The sequence below is a fragment of the Centrocercus urophasianus genome, unplaced genomic scaffold, assembly GCF_019232065.1.
Source record: "Centrocercus urophasianus isolate 14NV4802_14NV808 unplaced genomic scaffold, USGS_Curo_1.0 seq_21, whole genome shotgun sequence".
NCBI lineage: Eukaryota > Metazoa > Chordata > Aves > Galliformes > Phasianidae > Centrocercus > Centrocercus urophasianus.
Window position 1 is genome coordinate 5313538 of NW_024884767.1, and position 21923 is coordinate 5335460.

The 21923-nt window shown below is 35.1% G+C and overlaps 1 protein-coding gene across 1 annotated transcript in view; it reads left to right on the forward strand.

The window, feature by feature from the left end:
- Positions 1-21923, forward strand: part of ADGRV1 (adhesion G protein-coupled receptor V1) — a 267806-nt gene that overhangs the window by 5816 nt on the left and 240067 nt on the right. The window contains exons 2-6 of the mRNA XM_042822761.1: positions 15288-15472; positions 16337-16486; positions 17542-17637; positions 18483-18587; positions 19912-20025. Of these exons, the coding sequence (XP_042678695.1) occupies positions 15288-15472; positions 16337-16486; positions 17542-17637; positions 18483-18587; positions 19912-20025 (650 nt within the window). The remainder of the gene's footprint in view (positions 1-15287; positions 15473-16336; positions 16487-17541; positions 17638-18482; positions 18588-19911; positions 20026-21923) is intronic.

The window sequence follows — 21923 nt, forward strand, 5'->3', positions numbered from 1 at the left end:
TTTTTTTTTTTTTTTTTTTTTTTTTTTTGGTTAGCTAAGTTCAATAATATATGGTCACAGTTACGTGAATGGATGCAATGTGTGTTAAAATATACTAAATCCCCATGAACCGATGCCAGGGAACATCTGCTTTTCTTTCATTGTATTAGAAATCTCTCTATCTATCTTATCTTATCTATCTATCTATCTATCTTGTCTATCTATCTACCTATCTATCTATCTATCTATATGAATGAGTGATGCTCTGAAAGTAATGCCTCCTATTTTATTATGTCAGAGGCAGATGTTGATTAAATGGCTCCCTGCCAGTATTGTTACATTTTATTGCCATTCAACAGATGGAATTATCTAATTAGACATTCTCATTTTCCATTACCTTAAATACTGGATGTCTAAAAAAAAATCCTGAATCAAAACTCAAATTTATCTATACCTATCTGCATAGCAGCCATACAAAAACTACTGAGAAGTGTTGTCCTCTGTCTTTGTCATACAGTCTCCTCAGGTTGTAGTACTGTTTGGATTTGTCAGCATGGTGTTCTTCTAAATATCTGTTTATTCATCCAGAAGCTTTTCATTAAATTACAGATTTTAATGTTAAAGCATTCATGAAGCCCGTGAAGAAGGACATGCAGCAGTTCAGGAAGGAGAGCTATGCAAGTGCCTGGTACTACTCAGCAGATGTCAAGTGATACCTGAACAAGGCGGTGCATTTCCTCAAAGTGGGAGTAGTACCCTTCAGAGAGTGCAACTGATGACAACAGGAACATGATCAGAAAGCTCATTTTAAATTTTGGAAAACAGAAAACTAGTATTATCATAAACTGCTGTGCGACAGTGGTCCGAAGCCTGATGCTGTTAAGGCATTTTTGAAGTGATTCATTAATAAACAGTCAAGAAATAGAGTTAGCTTATGTCTGGTATATTTTACTTACAAATTGATCTTATGAAATTGCTATGCATATGTTTAATGTTCCTCATTCTGAGCACTTCAGTCCGCTTTGGCTGAAGTACCAGAAAATGTCTATGCAGGACTGATGTTTCAAAACTCTCAGCAATTCCTTGTTTGCTACTTGTATACAAATAGGTGTTTAGCCCAGAATTTGGAAGCTTGGAGTCCTCCCTCACTCAAGTGACAAAAAAAACTTTTTTAAAAAGTGTGATAATTTTTGAAAGTTTAGAAGCATGAAAGAAAACTCAATTTTATAGCATTTTAGGGAGAGTCAGCAAATTCTATTATTAGCTCTTATATTTACTTTCTTATAGTATATAAAGATTACAGTGCTGTGATTGAAAACCAAATAGCCTTCATATTCATGCAACACAGACATCTGCTTTATAAATCAAAGCAAAAATGTAAAGAAGGGAAAATATTCTCTTCTGAAGCCCTTTGTTTTGTTTTGTTTTGTTTTGTTTTTCTTCTTGCTCCTTTAACTCCTCTTTTCCTTCTCAGGAATTTGCTTTTTTTTCTTTTAACTCCCTCTCGACTGATCTTTCCTTTCAGATGATGCCAGTGAAGGGAAAAGGCAAGATTTCAAAACAAACAAACAAACTGGAGTCTATTGATTCTATTGCCACTGCTTTCAATATTAGTTTACCCACAGCAGAGCCATTTCTACCATGCAGACTTTTAATGAATTCAAATCAAAGGAAATGCAAACAAATAAAGAATCAAGGGCTGTACTTAAAACACCTTATTTACTGCTTTTATTGAAAAGAGGAGTTAAGGCTGACCTGAAGAAATTGTTCTTTGCGATGCCAGATCTATTGTAGGCCCGGTACCAGGCCCAATTGTTCATTCCTGACATTTGTAAGGGGTGAGAGCACTGCGTGGGCAGCATGCTGAGTTGTTAAAAGTGCATGTGGAGTGTCCCATGTCAATCATCAATAACCTTCCGGCTGGCTGAGGAACACCATTGACAAAATCCCATGGGAGCTCTGTCTTACGCTTGTAGATAACAAAGGGAATCGTAAGTCTCTGGAGTGGTACAGTGAAAATAAAAAAGTAATCAGGAAATCCTTAGGGATCTAATGAAAATGCAGAGTACTGCAAATTGAGTGGGAGAGAACAATAAAAGCTACAGTCATTTCAGATCAGAACGCAGTTTTGTTCAAAGTCGTGTGTAAATTACTGTGAAACTATCCATGTGAATTAGAGGGGTCTCTGGCACTTCCTTTGTTTTCTGTCTCAATAATTAGCAATGTTTAATATGCATTGGTTTACTGTGATTGAGGACTGGGTGCTATTAAATCAATCTCTCTGATACTGGGCAGTGTGATAACCTGCTGGTGGGAGCCAAACCAAATGTAGGGTCTCTTCTCTTCCCAGAAAAACTGTATGAAAATGGGAAAAATGAGAAATAATTTAGACTGAAATAACATTACAGAACAACTCAAATACAGAATCAGTTCAAAATTATTCCTAGTGTTAATATCCAGTTTTGCTTCTGTGTATCAAATCGTCTACACCTTTATCTTATTATGCACTGAAGATCTTTCTCTATCCATGCTTATTTGTATACAGAGTAAGTCCAGAGATTTCATCTTATTTAATATTTACATATTATCACAGAACTCTAAGATACACAACATCTAATCTAAGATAGTCATCTACACTCTCTGCTTAGAAAATAGAGATAAATAAACACCTCTAGGAGGCAGTTCATTCTATCCTACTATGTGGCTAGGTGAGACTAGAAAGCTGACTTTGAGTGGAATGCTTTATACCTTTAAGCATTTATTTTGGTTTTGTAAGTTAAATACTTAAGATCTTTGTTGTTTTGCTAAGTAATTTTTCAAACCTCTCATCACTCTCTAGCATCTTCTTTGTCTTTTGCAATTTACTTCCATTATTCCTGAATTGTGAATAATGCAGCTCTATGCAATGCTGGCGTAGTCAGTCACTAAACTAATGCTATCAGAAGATGTGCAGTGTTTAAAATCCTGTCATTTTGCCATTGTTTTTGCTTTTTTTTTTTAACTTCTGTACTGTGTTTCTTCTTTGCAAAGTTAATATTAACCATAGCAGATTCTCTGCTAGCACTGTATAGTCCTTTCTGTGTCTCACTGTGATAATTTTTTTCCATATACTCCATGAACTAAAAACACCAAAGAAAGCTCATTTGAAATGTAGAATTCTCAAAAAACTGTAGCAAATATTGCAAATATCATTCAGTTTTCATTCAGAGCAGAATTCTGTCCTGTCTGTGTCCCTAAATATGCTATCTCAGAAATAAAGCTTTGAGCATTAATATCTAAAATTGTGCTGGAGTTATGCTTGGTTTTATTTCTAAATACTAAAATTCTAGTATTAGAAAAGGATTTTATGTTAGCTTTTGTTCATTCAATACTAATGAGAAACGTGATTTTAAAAAAGTGCACCTGTCAATATTCACACAGTAGGTGCATATTTTTACACTGCTTTTGCATCATGTTGTGACAGAGCCATGACCTTTCTGGTTACTTAGGAGTGCAATTTTGATAAAAGTACAAAGATTTGGGACCAGAAAAAAATGATAGGATCTAGAAAACTCAAAGTATTTAATATGTGGTTGTGTAGTGCTATAGATTGAGAATGTTTGGGGAGTTAGATTTCATTGGAGTTAGAATCAATGACTTTTTACAAATTTGATGGAGTGGTTTCAATTTGTACGTGAGAAGAAGGGAGTGTTGGGAGCATTCGTGCATCTAATGAGATTCGGCCTACATGAAATCATGCTGCTGCTCCTGCTGCAGTAGCACTTCCACTTTTTTAAGAGCTAGTTGCTATCTCATTGATTCTGGAAATAGGGTAAAGATCATGTAAATGGGACTAAGTGAGTGAGTTTTCATCAGAATTCAGTATTTTCAGTGTTTTGGGGCTTAGATGCAATGTTTTCTGGAAAAGTAGGAATTTTCATAGCTTGTTTACCATAAAATAGGAGAGTTGTAGAATCTGGGGGCAAACACTGGCGAAGCCTGGTTGCTGCCTCTGTTCTGAGGTACAGGTGTAGCTCAGGATTTGTGTGGGGTGGAGGTAACCATAAAACAGGAATTAGACACTAGTGAAATTACCGAATCCAAAGTAACTGATCTAGGGATGGAGATTTTGTATCCCTGCCCAGCACTGAATTGTAATCGGCTGCTTGTCCAAGGGCTTGAATCCAAAATCTGTCATCCTTCAGGCAACACCTGGCAGTTTGCTGCCTTCAGTAATAGAACAGTGCAGTCCTAACTCAGCGGAGAGACAAACAAGGCGGCGACTGGCAGGCTGGCTCTGAAGTACCGCGGCACAGGGGCAATTGTTGGGGTTTGAAAAATGTTGTCCTCTTCCATCCCACCCCCTTTTATCTCCACAGCAGCGGAAAGGCAGCAGGAGCCGGAGGAGGGAGGAGAGTGCTGTACTCTGCGCAGACAGGAGGGAGGAGTAGTAGACGGAGTGCATAATGCGTGAGTGACAGCGAGTGTGTGCAGGCGGCTCACTGAGTCTAGAAGACACAGATGTCCATGTCCCCGGGTCTAGGTAGGTTTGTCGTCTCTATTTTTCTCGTTTGAGGTGGCAGTCGGCTTGGAAGCATCCTGTATGAGTGGCAGAGACCTGCACTTCCCAGCTCTAGAGTTCTGCCAGCAGCACCTGTTGCAGCAGAGACAGGTTTAGCCAGCAACAGATAGCAAGCGTGCTGCTTACCCACGAGTGGCCACTGCATAGGGAGCGTGCTAAGGTTTCTGTTGTTCCAGCAGCTCCTCTTTCTGCTTTGTAGAGAAGGGCAAGAGGGGACCACAGTCCTTCCAGTGGAAAATACTATTCTCAGGGCAAGATGTCAAGATGCACCTCAGCCTGAAATGCTCTAACTGGCAGTTTTTAATTCAAATATGCATGAAGCTTTAGGTGTTTTAATTATGTGAAATAAAGTAGGTGGGGGAGCTGTACGTGCACTGTGTTTTGCATAAGTGAATTAAAAGAATGAATTTTCAGAATTATCATCAGATAAGAAGTGAGTTGTAAACAGGTTAGTGGTTACAACTGGAAGTCTTATGCTTGTGGCTTTTGATATGCGATTCCATTTTAAATGTTGCATAATTTGCTCTGGCTAACCCAGATAAAGTTAAGATCAAATGTACACAGAACTGTTTGCCAAACATCTGTAATTGTTTTATAATGAGCCTATAATTGCTTTATAGTATTGATGTGAAACAACATGTAAGTTTTTTAAAAATCTTTTTCTCTATATAGAATCCAGAAGTTTTAGGTTTTTGTTTGTTCGTTTGTTTTCTCTTTGGTTGTTTTTGCACTTTGCACCTATCTTCTAGAATGTGTCTTTCAATTAAAAAATGGACATTTTGAGAATCTCCCATGAGATCAGTTTAGGAAGTGGAAGTAGAATGTGATGTATTTAGGAAATAGCCTGTCTGTCCCAGAAGCCTATAACAAGCTTTTTCCCTTTAAGTGTCTTCATGACTTCCATATGAAAAGAACAAGCAGATTCCCAAGGAAATAAAATAATTTGTAGAGTAATCTGTTCAGAATTGAAATGGCCAAATGGTTGATAATGTAACAGCTAATGTATTTCAAGAATGCACAAGTTTTGATTTCTAAGTATAATTATTTCTAAGCTAGTATTGTCACTATTATTAATGTTATTACTGATTTCTTACATGCACTTTTTTTGTTTTAGTAGTTTGCTTGAAAAAATCAGTGGTGTTTACCAAATTTGTGAACTAGTAAGTTAACTAGTTAGCATCAGTAATAGAGCACATGCTTACTATCTTACAGTTGTGGTCTGTATCCTGCTTATATGGAAAACAGCAGGGAAAAAAATGATACTTGTTTTTGTGAGAATTTTTCCTGGACAGTTTATTTTGCTGCCAGCATTTTTAAGGCTAAAAAATATTACCAGATGAACCTTAAAAAAGTGATGCTCTTGAATAAGAATGATCATTACAACAACTAAACATACTGTGGTATTCTTCCCCTGGAATTTACTTTGAGCTTCACTTAAGTGAAAGTTTCAGAATGAAGTCAATGAAGTCTAAAACATACCTTGTTATTAAAACTTGTGCACAGAATTAAGTTATGTGCACACTTTGGCTTTCACTTTTCAATTTGCTTTTGGCTTTACATTAAAGAAATGTAAATGCGTGCTCAAGAGTGCTCAAGTCTGCAGATGCTAATCTTTAAAACACCTGAGTGTTTCAGTGACATGCTAAATTACTGCAAAAGTTATGAAAGCATTTACCTCTAAAGTATAGTACTAAAGAAAAATACAGCTACAGAGAAGTGTAAGGATCTCAGTCATGAGACACAAACAATTTGGGAGAAAAATTTTTATGACCTACAATTGACCTATAAAAAGTGATTTGTTACCCAAATGCAATAGTTGTTCAGAATTACAATGTGATAAAGATGAAGTGATTGTTAAGTGTAGCATTTTCTAAGAGTACTTCATAGTTATTACCTGTAAGCTTAGAAGGCTTTAGTTTTAGGATGCTTCTTTGAAAACTCAGTGGAAAAGCACATTCTTGCATGATAGTTCAAAAAGAAGTAGAACTAAAATTTGTTTTTGCTCCATCTTGAGTTTGTTATCCTCCTAAATATCCAACTCTTGATGTTATTAGAGAAAGGATGTCCAACGCCTTTAGCTTTCTTTTATTGCTGGTTACCCCTGCTCTGTTTTTTGGGGCTTTTTTTTTTTTCTTTTCTTTTCCTTTTTTTTTTTTTTTTTTGGCTTAATGATGAACTGATAAATTCACCAGCCTTTTCCATAGCTGTACTTTATATTGAATCAATACGTAAGTTGTTCTCTAAAAACAGATGACTAAGGAAAGATAGAATCATGCTGAAATTCTTTTCTGCTCTAGGAATACTGGGCCTTGACCTTCCAGAGGTATAATCATGTACATAGCTATTTTTACATGTGTAATCCTACTGTTTGGTTTTACTCATTTGTATAAATTGCTTGCATTTCAGCTCCGCAGATTTAGGTATAAGTCATTGTTTGATATGACTGTAATGTAATACTTTTCCTCATTGGCATAATACATTAAAACTCAAATGCTATACAACATCTCAATCATCAAATTTAAACTTTCTGGACTATTGCTGCCAATTGTATGTATTAGTCATAGTTACAGAAATTCAGCTATTCTGTCTGCTTAAACAAGAACAATATTATTGTTTACTAGAACATAAGGATCGACAGAAGGAATCAATGTTACCTGACATTTGTCTTATTCCAGCTGGATCCACTGTTACCTTTTATTACTCTGAAAGATGTTATTGTGTCTGCAAAGCCTCACTTGCCTCTACCACTCTTTAAGTGAATAATCCCACTGGAAAATACTTTACGTGCATAAAGATTTTGAAGTTCTCTCCATATATGAACATTTGTGGCATTTTGCAGAAAGAATTTGGAATCCAAGAGTTGTGAAATATATTAAAAACGTGGAAGCCAGAGTTTCATACTTTGGCTTATTAATATTTCCTATGAAATTAGATTAAATTGGTTTTACTGAGATAATTTGTAAATCCCAACTAGCATTATTCGTAGGATAAAGTTGTACTTATTTAAGCAGGCTTATCTGACAGGCTAAACTAAGCAATATGCATGATGCTTTCCATGTTCATTGCATTTTTGTGATTGTAGATTTTGAAGCAAGTTGAAGACAGAATTTCCTTCAGAATATCATAACAAATATTTATATACATACACCAAGATATTGGTTTGGGTATCTCAATTTGTACCTATTCTAGGTTTATTAGAGTGTAACTACGAGATTCATGTCTAGATTGCTGAAGAAACTTTATTCTTGTCAGTCACTTATCATGGACTGGTCCAATATGTTACAGCTGTGAGTGGTTTCAAGCTTAGCTTCATTAAGGATTTAACATGGCCTTAATTCAGCCATCTGTTATGGGTTTGGCAGACCAACAGATCTGAAGAATTGGCTGGAGCTTTGGAAATTTCCCACATTTTTAAAGGTTAGGAAAAGTGCTATCTTTAAGAATAGATTTTGAATAATTCCTAGCAAGACAATGATGCAGAAGTAGGATAAAAAATGCATGTCATTCTCTGAAGCACAGGGTCCCCTGTCTGTCTTTAGCTTTGCTGAAAGGTAATTAGCATTTCAACCAGCCAATTTGGTTACATGCAATGAAGTACTTTAATTTGCTGCTCGCGGCTTGGTGCTGTTGAGAACTAGCTCTGTGTAATCCTCTCAAAGCACCTTTCTTTCCAGCATAGTTATTGTTGCTGGTCTTAAATAACTAATCAACAAAGAAATTTCCTTGTCTGGAACTACAGGGTGCCTTAGAACAAGGAAAAGAAATAACCATTTAATAAGGGAATGATTATAATTATTAAATAGTGATTATTAAATTGTGACATAGGTTAAAAGGTTTAGAAAAGCCAAGGAAAATACAATATTTGAGAAAGAAAGTGTGAGAAGTCTTTGAACTCAAGCAAGTTTTGCTTGGGAAGTTCACTTCAGCACGTAACTACTATATCATGTATTTTATTTAACTTTTTTTTTTCTCCCAGATTTAAGGGATTAATTCATAAAACAGATTAGAGAGAGTGCCTCATGAGAATGCCTCATTTAGAAAATCGTTTGGAAAATGATTACTTAAATAGGAAGAAGTCTTTGGGCTGTAATTCTACAAATCCATATCTGAAATGAAAACAGCATTCTTTGCTGCAGTCCAATAACTAGATGAATACACTGCAGTATAGAAATGAAGCTCATTTGGATAAGCTTTGTAAATTTAATGTATTTTCATATTTAATAATATACTTTTCCAAAGTCAAGAATAATCACTGAGACATTTATTGTGACAATTAGGCAGCACATTAAAATACTGTGTGGATCATAAATGTGTATTAACTTGTAATGATCCAGTGTGAAGAGCAACAATTCTATAGTCTGTCTATCTGACATAATGCCACCTAATCTCCGCCATTATTCTATAATCAACGTAATGCTGTAATCTATACTATTCTATAATTCTACACTTTAAAGACTTTTTTTTTTTTTTTTTTTTGAAGATTACTGTGTGTGGAACATTATTACAAGCAGGCTGCTTATGTTTTTCATTTTGTTTATTTTCAGTGTGAGAAAAATAACCAGTATGTCAGAGAAGCCCAAAATTACTTGTTCTGATATATTCTATTCATTCACAACATAGAACTTCATTCAGGACAAGTGCTTGTTGTACCAGTTTTGTCCTTTGCTCCCTTGTTCTAAAAATATGTTAAATGTTGAGGACATGAGAGAAACTTGCAAAGTGGAGAAATGAATGGAAATTATTGTGAAAGCTCAGATCTTCACTCAAGGAGAATGGATAGGTTGTTCCTCTCTGAAGTCTGCAGAACTTTCACAGCTGTATTTTTTGTCCCATGTATGCAAGAGCCTGTTCGTGAGATAGGCTCAGACATTCAGTTGTTTCCACATAAGACTGAATTGGGAGTGCTAAGCATCTTCGTAGATTTTGTTGTTGTTTGTTTATTTGTTTTAATGTTTTCTTCTTTATGCAAGAAACTGCATGAGAGTGTGTGAAAGCTTCCTTACAGTGTCTTAAGCTCTACACTGAACAAAAGACAGCTCAAAACGTAGGTCCTGGTTCTGGAAAACCCTGTAAAACAATCTCTATTAGTGAAGGATTTGTGCTGTTTCCATAAGGCTAGAAAAGACCATCTGGTTGAAGCTGAAAGCTAGGTTTAACTATTCGTATAAAACTATTCCAGAAGAACACACTGTTTTTTACAGTACATAGTTAAATCTACATGTAGGTAGATTCTTTTCAGTTATGTGAAATTCTGCAGCTGAAATCAGTGTTGGGCTGGTCCCCTCCCCTCCCCTGCCCTCCACTCCCCTGTTCTTTCCCCTTCCCCTTCTCCTTTATACAAACTAAGACAAAGTGAACTTCCCACTGGCGTATTTCCTAGCATACTAAATGGTAGATTTTAGCCAAAGTTTGTTTAAATTAGGCTTTGATATCTGTTTGAAATATAAAGTAAACTTAATAATGAATAATTGCCTTGGAATTACTTTAGATTAAAATTATGTGACTCCTACAACTAATCAGAAGTATTGATTGGTTCACTGTTAGACCAACAAATTATAAGGTAACAGCAAGTGTACCCTCTGCTTGCTATCTGCAATCAGAAGCTGTTGATTCAGCAGGGCTTGTTAGTTTTTTCTTTTATTTTCCAAATGGGGACTGGTTACCTCAGAAACTCTATAGCATTTACGAGATAAAACTTGGTTCTCCAGTGATTATTATGTATTTCAAAATTTAAAATTCAAGGTTATAATATAGATCCATCCAAATAGTTCTGAAGAAGTAATAAGAAGAAACTGACAGAAGTCTTGCATATTCTGGGCATATCACTACTTTTTCCTATTAAGAAGATGAGATGACTGGGATTTCTCATGTGGGTTCTGCCATGGCCTCGGCTTGCTTTTTTACGATTTTCAGCATTGGTTCCTGGCTATGATGGTGGATTTACCTTTTAGACTTGTAAAACAAAAACGATGGCAGGTAGTTCATGTGTCTTTTCTTCCTTAGGATGTCTGTGTTGAAGGATAGTTGCCTTTTTTAAGGAAATATTAGTTAGTGAACAGTACTTTTTATATCAAGGTGTTCTTCACTTTCTGATCAGTTGGCTACTCTTAGTGATACATATAACCAAGAACAGTAAGATTTTTTTTTTAAATACTGCAGTTTTTAGGAAGCAAATGGTCAGGTGAAACCTTTCCTTGATGTTAGTGTCATTCTGTTTAAATGCAGATAAATCTTATGACCTGAGTTTGTGCTGTAGTTGTGCTATGCCATGGTAACAGTAGTTTGTAAGAAGGTAAGCAAGGTTAGCAAGCAGCTGAGTACTAAATCTTCAGGGCAGTGAAAGATGATCATAGGATTTCTGCCCCTTGTAGTCCGCATTTGTGCTTTGACTAGCACTTTCCACTGTTAGTAATAAAAAGGGGTACCTACAGTGCCCTTGTAGTAAAGAGGAAGACAGGAAAGCCTAGAGAGCAAAGCTATCAGTGACACCAAATGACACGCATGGGAATCACCGAAACAGACTCATATCTGAAATGCTGCAACTTTTAGTGCTGTCCTTAGTGAGAAGAAGTGCAGAAAACACAGTACTTGATACTTACAGTTCTCATGCTTTATTCACCCTAAAGCAAGTTGAAGTATATATATATATACATATATATGTGTATTTAATAAGATTCTTTCAAAATAACATTTTTATATGCTCTGCCTTTTCTACACTCCAAAAGAGAGAGACGTACTCATCCCACATCTTAAAAAACAAGCAAGCAAATAAAACAAAACAAACATGACCAAAAATAGGATCAAATGTAACAGAAACAAAAGGTGCAGACTGGAGTAGTACAGTTCAAATGCTTGGTTTTGCCAGCATTGCTGTTGTGTTTCCTTTTGCATATGTGGTAACTGTAGGAACATTGAGGCAATTTGGAAAAAATTTAGAAAAAACAGCACCTAACAGTCTGTAAGGAAATCCTTCAGTGTTAGTTTCAGGTCACACTGCACAGAAAGTAGAAGTCTAGCAAATCAAAGTTGCTTTCCTCTATTGCTTGCCAGTACTGTTGTAAATTTCAGTGGTTCTGAGATTGCAAAAAATAGAAATGCTGAAAATATGCAGGCTTTTAATATATTTCTGCAACAGACGCAGGGACGGTAATGACCTGGTGAAACTTCTTGCTCTGTTCTGTTCCAGTGTACTACAGAGAATCTCCTCTTTACATATGAAAGAGCACATGTATTTCTCTCTCATCGTATTTAACCAAAGATGCTGTTGGGTGCTGACATCTCTGCTGTGAATAGCCTTCTGTCTGGCAACCATTGATAGCTGTAATGCTGTACTCAATGCAAAGTACTAGGCATGCCAGTTTTTGAATGTTCTACTTGGCTGAGTGTCCGTAATCACGTGGAGTAGACAAAGACAGGCAGTAAACAGTGCACTAAACTTCACACTTGCTGTGGTGTGCCATCTCAGTGGACTTCAGAAATCTATGATAAGTAGTACAAAGATGAGCATTGCCGATCAAGTTGTATCTTGTGAGCTGGAAAGTTCTTGCTTCAGAATGGTTTCTTGTTTCTTCTGACAAGCAACAATGACCACTCTGAAGGGTACGGTCTTTAATCTTTCCACCTGCTTTGTTAGTGATCTCCCATTTCTTTTACCATTCTCTGTTCCATATCTGACATCTTATTTCATTTCAGATTTGGAATCTTTTGCAGAACGTTTATTTCTCTTCATCTATGCATGTGCCACTAGGTTTTAGGTTTTCTCATTATTCACTGAAAACAGCCAATAGATCTTTAATTTTTAGGGAGTTTAGATTTATTAAGCATGAAAGCCAGTGTAGAAATCTGCAGAAAAGACTACTCGTCTTTGTAACAGTCTGCTGAAATGACCACTGATTCTTTATAAAGTTTAAAATCTTCAACTAAATTTGTTCCATAAACAGTGGGGAAAAAAATGAGTCAATTCTGGTGATTCAATAGTTACAAGAAACAGCAGGTTCATAAGCCTTCCTCTTCTTAACTCCAGCTGGACAGCACATTAAAATAGTATTACATCATTTGTGATATCACTTATGAAATTACTGTGTTAACTCTGTATATGCAGGGTTTTAAGTGTCTGCTTTTTCAAGGGAAACATAACTGCACTTCAGAAAGCACCGTAACACGTGACATAAGATGTGAATGATCATGACACAGAAATGCTGAGTTTGACTTCTTTGCTTTTTTATTATAAGGTGAAGAATGCACTTTTTAGACTTCTGAGATTTTCTGGTACCATTGGGATGTCTGCATTATTTGTTTGAGAGCTACTTCATTTTAGATGCTGGAAAACAGTTTTATTATTGTGTACTGCATTATACTAATTATTATAGTATTGATGCTCTATGGTATCCCACTGCTGGTTATTGTTTCAAACATTGGATTACTTCATTAATCTCATTTAAAGATGGACTGGATGTTTTGAATTGAAAGATCTGAAAAGTAGATTAATTAGATATGATCTGATCCACTACAGTTTTAGATTTGAAGAAACCAAGTTATAATCACTGTTTATACACTGGGATGAAGAAGGTGGGGAAGAAAAATTTCTTAACCCCTGATCTTGCAATGGCTTCTGCTGAACTTGATGTGCTGCAATTAATGACAAACAAACTGTATTCCTTTATAATTTTGTTTAGCAAAACTGGAAATAAAGTGCACAGAATGAGTTGATATTTAATAAAGTAAGGCATCTTTTGGGCTGCTAGGATGAATTTGTTCTTCATTCTTCAAATCTTGATTCATGTTGTATTTACTATATCACATCTTTTTAAAATAATCCTGATTTTCAAAGCTGAGGTTATGTGAGTTAAAACTACTTTTGGCAGGCTGTGCAAGGTAAATCTTAGTACAAATAATGTAACAAGGAAGAATACACACCAGCTAAATAATTGATGGTGTGATTGTGAAACCTCTCTTGTTCCACAGGAGTAATCCTATAGTTTCAGAATGCTCTCTAGTAGAAGTAATAGAATTCAAGTAATTCTAAACTTTGTAATCTTGCCCTCAAGGATCAAGTTTTCAGTATTACTTACTAGAAGCATGTACCGTGGGAAGATATTTGCAAAGTCTATGACGAGGTAACAGCAGAAGCTAAAAGGTCAACAAATTCCTCAGTTCGGCATGGATGATGCCTGCATTTGCAGACAGTGTGATTGTCTCAGAGTTTACAAAGGTTACACAACTGTTCACTCCCAGGCTTGAAGGCTGGTGTTTATCTGAGCAGTTCCACACAAAAACAAAAATGTTTTGCAGATTAACACAATCACCTTTTGAAATGTTGAGGATTTTTAAAAAACAGTTTTTTGTTGAGGTATTTTTCATCTTTGCTTCTTGCAGTTGGCTTTTTCTGCACTAACATCACTAATAGATCGCTTCTTAAAAATAAAGCCTTGCTCTTGAAAGTCTGCTACACATTTAATCCTTAATAAAAGTCATAGAGATCTTGAGTGACCATGTTCATGGGAATCAAATTCAGTTTGTAGTAGTGCAAAGTGCGGCGGGAAAACTGTTTTACTGTATGACATTTTTACTAGAGCTAATGAAACACTTTTCTAAGTAGATTGCAAAATGTTTGATAGAACAAATGGTCATGATTTTTTGCACTTAGCTTCACTGCTCACCTATTCCCTTGGTGACGTTCAGTAGAAAAAGAGAATATTTCATTATAAGTAATTAAAATCAGCTAATTTTGTCATTCTGCCAATCCTGCCCTAGATGAATTCTGAGAGACACTGATAGCTTTATTGACTATATTTACAGCATATACAATATGTCATGTCTGTAAATAATTTTTGTTCTTTAACAGGTTTGAAAACAGCTTTATTTCAAGTCCTCTTAGTGGAAAATTAACCTTTTTGCAGACAGAATTTGCTATAAGATGAATGAAAGTCTGGAAGTCTTTCTGAAGCTTTATTAATTTTACTGGTCCAATGGCTAGCTTGTTTTCTATTCTTTACAGGATAAAAGTTATCAAATTGCATACATAAAAGAATTAACATCTGTACTGTATCCGAAGTGTTTTATAATTGCACATTTGGCATACACTTCACAAAAATATATCTCTGCGTAGAGATTCTCTGTGACAAGAAAGCATGGTAAAATCATAGGATAAGAGAAGCTGTGAAAATTATCTTAAGTAAACATGCAAATGTTTAAAAACATTTCATGGTCTGTAAGATAGCAGATGGTATACGAGGTAACTGCAAACATCCAAAACTTCACCCTTTGTGGCAGTTAATATATATTTTTAAAGAGAATTAACAGCAGAAAAAAAAAAAAAAAAAAAAAAGGAACTGGAAGAAAGAGTAAGTTGCCAACCTTAAAGTATTTTTTCTGATTAGAAATGAAAATAATTGTGCAATAGTATGTTTGTTGTCTTAAATGATGTTTTTTATTCCTTCACTTGGAAAACATTAAAAAATGCTTTTAGAATATCTTTAGATTAAACTTGTAAAAATAGAATTGGATACAGATGATTGTGTTATCTAACTTGATCATTCTTGAAACCTGTGTGTGTTTTTTTTTCTTCTCATTTCTGAAGCTCACTGGGGAAACAGAATATTTGCAGTGTTTTCAGAAACCCTTTCAGAAAAGTTGTCAGCATTGGAAGTGTCAAGAGAGATTGTTTTATATATTTTAGGTACAGAATTTATTTTTAATTATTCATGTTTTTGTGTTCTTGTTTGTTTGTTTGTTTGTTTCCATACAGGGATGCACTCTGATTCTTTATTAGTTTATTTGATTTTAGCAGCACTCATTCGTTTCACATCTGGAGAAACAGAAGTGAAGTTCAGTGGACAAACAGAGTTTGTAGTTAATGAAACAAGTACAACTGTGATACGCCTTGTAATTGAGAGGACAGGGAAGCCTGCTAACGTCACAGCAGTTGTGTCGGTAAGAAAATACGCTAGTTATCTTCTCAGTAAATATTAATATTTGTTACATTTGAGTGTTGCTTATACTTTTGCCAAGCCAGTGGAAAGGAAGGTGATAGTTCACTGGAGCAGTGCTTCATTCCAAGGGGACTGTCCCACTCTGCTCTGCTCTGCTGTGGTGCAGCCTCATCCACAGCACTGGGTGCACGTTTGGGTGCCACAATATAAGAAGGACATGAAAATATTAGAGAGCATCCAAAGGAGGGCTACCAAGATGGTGGAAAACAAGACATCTGGGGGAATGTCTGAGGCCCCTGGGTGTGCTCAGCACGGAGCAGAGGAGCTGAGGGGAGGCCTCGTGGCCACCTTACTTGTCGTTGAACCAATACAATTTTCTTTGGTTGAGCAAAGTGAAAGCGGAGCTTTACATTTTAAAACAATTCATCTTTCCCACCAATTGCAAAACATTGTAGGCTACATTTGTAGTCTCCTTCTATTTCCTAGAATGATGATGGAAGGCAGAAGGCAGTAACATCTTCAGGTAAGGTAAGTTCAGGTGGTCTAATATAAGCCATGTGGATCTGTGCTTGGAACAGTCTTTCTGTTGAGAAATAATCATATGGTACGCTATACAAAAGATACCCAGTAACAAGGAAGGATGTTGTAAGTGGTTCTGGGGAAAGTGCTGTTATTTCTGTCACTCAGCATGGGTAATAACAGCCCACTGTCTGCACCATTATCAAGAAATAATTTGTGTAACAGCAGGGTTAATAGCAGGAGAAATCATGTTCAAAGAGAGTACATGAAATCCGGGAAGTCAGTCCAGAATATTATAGAAGGTCGTACAGGAAGGAGGTGACATTCAATTGTACACTTATTGTAGGTTCATGGAGAAGACACGGGAGACTTTTTTGACACATACGCAGCTGCATTTATACCTGACACAGAAACAAACCGAACAGTGTATATATCTGTTTGTGATGATGACCTTCCAGAGGCAGATGAGACATTCACATTTTATTTGACATTACCAGTAAGTCTGTGTTTTTTAAATTTATCTTTCATCTGTCTGAGCAATCTGACATAAACAAATGGTGTTCCATAGAATTCTGTGTAGTTGCACTTCTTGTGAATCTAAATCTTAAACAGGTCTGAACTAAAATTTGGAGACTAATCAGAATGGTTCTCACTGCTCATTTAGAAGGTTTCTCCATTCCTTTGAGTCTCTCTATATGTTGTTGCTGTGCGGCATGGACAGACTGAAACTTAAGCAAACGTTACATTCAGTTGTGGACATTTGAAGGGGTTGCGCTAAGGTGCCAAAGAGTTAGATTGTGAAGAGAGTCATTCTTCCCTGTTTTATTCTATCCACTGTGCCTAAAAGAGGGAGTGGAAGTGGCAAAAGAAAAAACCATGATTTCTGATCCAGAATAATAGATGAGACTCCCCAGAAAACAACAAAACACTTTTAAAAAACGTTGATAAATCTCTGCATATTGTTCTACCTTACAGAAGTCATCCTGCTAAGGAGTGATTCCTATTCAAAATTTTGAAGTAACAGACCATGACTGAATTTGAAGTTAATTCATCATAGAAGAATTTTATGTTTATCTTATTCCTCAGGAGATGTTGGCAGTAAATTCCATGTTTTCACTTCTTTTGATGTGTAGATGCAGTAGCTCAGTTTTAAACCACTGTAAAAAATTTGTTTGTTTAGTTGATATCTCAGTTCATGTAATAGCTTCAAAGTCTTGGTTTTATACATAAGTTAGGAAAAGAGAACAACTTCTGAGTTCCTGGCAGTGCTGCATGCTTCATGTTTCTCTGTACCTACACTTTCATTACTAGATTGCCAAACTATAGGTAGTTATTTACAAGCTTTGTTACATGCTCTTTGTGGACCAGATAGAATATGATGATGAACTATTTTGATGCTTTCTATTAATTTAAGTTAATATTCACTGTAACACACATTTAAAAAAAAAAAAAAACAGTTTATATAGAGTAATATTTATAGTAACATCTAAATGTTGGTTTTTTTCATGTATTTTTCATGTTTAATATCTTGTTTTATTTTGTTAATTTCAGAAACAATCTGCAAAGATAAAGCTTGGCTCACCCAAGACTGTCACTGTAACAATCTTATCAAATGACAATGCCTTTGGAATAATTTCTTTTAACATGGTATGGCTTTTTTGTGGTGTATGTAAAAATTTTAGAAAGCAGAAAACATACTGGCTATTATTCAATGGAATCCCTTGAAAATGGTTTCTGAGATATGTCCTTGAAGACATCCTTAGTAGCAATCCATACATGTGTTTGTAATTTATGAAGTAACATAGTTATGTTCTTCATAATGTAACTTCATAGTTACATTAATACTACTCTGTGCTTTTGGGTGTTCAGAAATAGCCTAAGAGCCTCATGTTAGTATAAAAAGTATCTGCCTTATTGCTAGCATTCTCACAATATGACCTTTTTATAGGTTTTCTCTGAAAAATAGACATGGACATGTGACAATTTTAGAGCTACAAAACCTGGCTTGCAAGTTTTTCACTGAATTAGTGGAAGTCTTTAACATCTGTCACATACAACCATCTGAAAAAGCAACCAATGACCTAAATGATTGTCCTGTAGTAGATAGTCAATTCATAGCTACATTACTAATAAATTACCCCATAATGGTGAAAATCTATTTGTAACAGGTTATGAGCTCCTAAAAATATCAGTGACATTATACCAGTGCTTTGTGTCTATTGACTATGTTCATTTACAAAAAAAAAAAAAAAAACAAAAACAACCACAAAAGAACCCTCCTTGCATAACAGGATAAATTTTTATTTGAAATCTCTCAGGGTTTTTATTAGCTGAACGAATTGGTTGGTAGGAAATGCCTGCCATCAGGGGACTGGTTTGTAGATTGGATTAACTTGTCTGTGGGAGTTTGGTATTTCTATGGCAACAGTTTCTTCATTCTGCTGGGATATTTGATCTGTGCCTGACTGTCTGTCCCTTCTCTTCCTCATTAGTCTGCCTTAATCACCGTGAATGAGCCCAGGGGCAGAAATGAATTTGTGCCTCTTACTCTAATTAGAGAGAGGGGAACCTATGGGACAGTCATCGTAACTTTTGAGGTGAGTTTATTTAAAACACTTGGTACCTTTCTGCTGGACAAAACTAGTAGGCTGTAATCATGATTTATCAAAGTGTTTGTAAAAGGAAGAGAGGAGCAAAATGCCTACATCCACAATTGCTAAATCTATTTCATGAAATGGATTCATATTACCTGCCATGGAAAATATTGCAATTATCTGAGTGTTTAATTTGAATAAATATTAAGAGGAGCTACAGAAAACTAAGTATTCTCTGTTATTTAGGAAGGCACTTGATGCAGTATTAGTTTATCTTATACAAAGTGTATTGTGTGTAATATGTGTGCCTTTATATACATATATATATTTTACAGGTAGACGCCAGAGTGACTTTTTAAAAGTTAGCCTAAATTTGAACATTTAGGTATGAGAAATTAGGACTTGGTGAAATTCTATCTATAATCCTCTGTATCTTTATCTGTATTTTGAGCCTCCAGAAACGAAAGCTTTCAAAATAACTCTTGTTGAATATTTATTCTGTTATTTACCTACTTTATTTGAATATGATAAAGTTATTGCTCTTATTGCTCTGTCATCTACCTCAGATTATATTACATACCTTAAAATTATGCATAAAATTTTTCAAATGGGTATTTCTGTATCACTTTCCTTTCCCTGGGACATCAAGGGTTTAATCTAAACCTGTCAAAATCTGAAAAACTTTGTTGTTTCATACTGAATATAGCATTACTATTAATGGATAAAGTAATGGTTGTGATGCTCTCTGTAATTTATTGTAGATCTGTTTGTTCTAAGGTTCAATAAATTTTAGTATCAGGACAATTACTTGGGTCCATCTCTCAGCATTGTTTATATATATGTGTTAAAAAATAATTTTGAAGATTTTCTAAAACAAAAACATCTCACATTGCTTTTAAGTCTTCCTTGTCTTCCAGGTTTTACTTTTAGATTTAGCATCTTTAACAAGTCAAGATAGAAGAAAAGCAAGACCAATAATTTATTTGTTTTAGAATTTAACATGAAACACTACAGATTTAAACTGAATTTTAATGTATAAGGTTTTGATAATGTTAGAGAATCAGTTATGCATCAGAATATACCAGTCCTCATAGGAAGTCCTCTGTATGGATGCAGTTTTCTTCCTCCTCTTCTGTCAGTATATGATTTCTTCAGATTGGTTGCTTTGACTCCATTCACCAAAAAAGCATAGGTCTTCAAACTGAACGTGAATACTTGTAACTAGGAGATGGCTAAACACGCCATACTGTATACTGGCTACTGTCCTTCTGCCGGATTTGTCTTGCTGTTTTGTATACTTCTGATGAGAAAAATTATTTTTTTGCAGATAAAAGATGGTCCAAACCCAGCTGAAGAAGACTTTAGTCCAGCCAGGGGTAACCTTACGTTTACTCCTGGTAGATCTATACTGATTTATAATTTAACTGTGCTTGATGATCAGGTAAGAGGAGGTTAACAGCTGTTCTAAAGATATTTGGGCTAATAAGTTATAAAAATGCTTTGCTTAAATAAGGTTAATGAATGGATATTTTCACTTCATGAACTCTTTATTTTCAGTCTTTGTAATGTTCCTCCTGTAATTCTCATTGGTGAATACATTCTGAGCATATCCTGGCCTCTCTGACCATAAGGTGCTACTGTAGCAAATATAGAAATGAACCATTTTTTTCAAATGATCCTCGTTGTATGGCCACAGATGGTGTTCTCACATGAGACATCAGTTTATTGTTAAGTACTTCTTTTTAAATGTACTCTGGTTTTCCCTAATTATTTTCTGCCTTGCAAACTGAGGTTATATTTGGTGTTGGTTTTTTTCCTCTTCCTCTTCCTCTTCCTCTTCCTCTTCCTCTTCCTCTTCCTCTTCCTCTTCCTAACGAAGATAATCATGGTATTGCTTACATTGCTTATTGCATTTTTTATTACATCCTCACTGAAGTCTATGTACCTCTGTCTTCTATTAACAATGCATATGAATCCATTTTATTCTTTAATAAACTTGATTCACTCTCATATGTGTGAAGAGCAGAAATGGTATGTCTTTCACTAAAGAAAAAATACAATACACTGAATATTCAGAGGAAAAGCTCAAAAGAAGATGAATTATTGGGTTTTATGTCGATATGTTTCACAGAAGAAGCATACTTGAAAAAAATCTGAAAATAGATGAGATTCCTGAAACAAACAGGCAATTTTCTGAAAAGTGTGAATACAAGATAGTAATCACCATCTTTTTACTTTCAGATTGACCAATTGAAAAATTACGTTGAGAAGATTTCTTTTAAGTTCAGAATAGACAAAATAAGTAAATATGATACAGAAGAACTTAATAAGGAAATTAAGTAGAAAAAAAATAAAAGTGAAAGGTATCTAGCTTAAAAGTGAGCAACTTTAAAGCAACTTTTTCCATTTTTGCATTATAAAAACTGTTGGTCCATGTTTCTACTTACACTTCTAGTGTTTAGAAACTGCCAGATTGGTGTGCTGAAGTGTAGAAAAAACCATCTTTTTCTGGTTAGATATCATATTCCTGAGACTTAAAAACAGGAAGAAATTGTCATGGGTTTTCCTTTTGGGAAGATGTGAATTTATTATTTTTTCTCTGAGAGGTGCTAACAAAGTTTCTGAAAGAGATCTGAATCAGTATGGATAGTCAGTGACTTTCCACTCTGAAGGTTTTTCACAGCTGTAATGTAAAAGATGACTTTTACATGAAAGCATGTACTGATGATTATGATGCTAGAGTTCACAATAATCCAGTGTTACTGTCAGAATTTAATTTGAGCTTTAAAGTTTTGAAGGTAGGAAAAACAATATAACCAGTATTATTATTAATAATACCAGTACTATTAACATAACTAGTATAACCAGACCATTATTTTGATTTCCACAGTCTAGACTTTGGGTAATTTTAGTGTATACATTTCCTGATTTAGTGAGGAATAAAGGAAAACTTAGTTTAAGAGAAAACAAGAGGCAAGGTAGGAAATAATTTGTCTTATTGTATTTGAAGCTTGACAGATGTATTTATTAGCCAAGCATGATGCAATTAAAAGCTCCATGTTACCTATTTATGTAAGATAATAAGATATAATCTGCAACTAAAATTGAATATACATTCTGTTGCTTAAGTGCATATAGAGAACATAAGAATTGTATTTTAGAAAATAGAAACACTCTGTTTTGAGAAGGCTTCTTCAGACGAAGTTGCAAGAAAGATTTTTTTGCCTGTTCACATTAATATGGAAAGAGTTCTCAAGTTTGTGCTATTTATCCTTTCAACAAAATATATAAACGTATTTCTCAGTAAGAGTTCTGCATATACTTGAAATATGACTTACA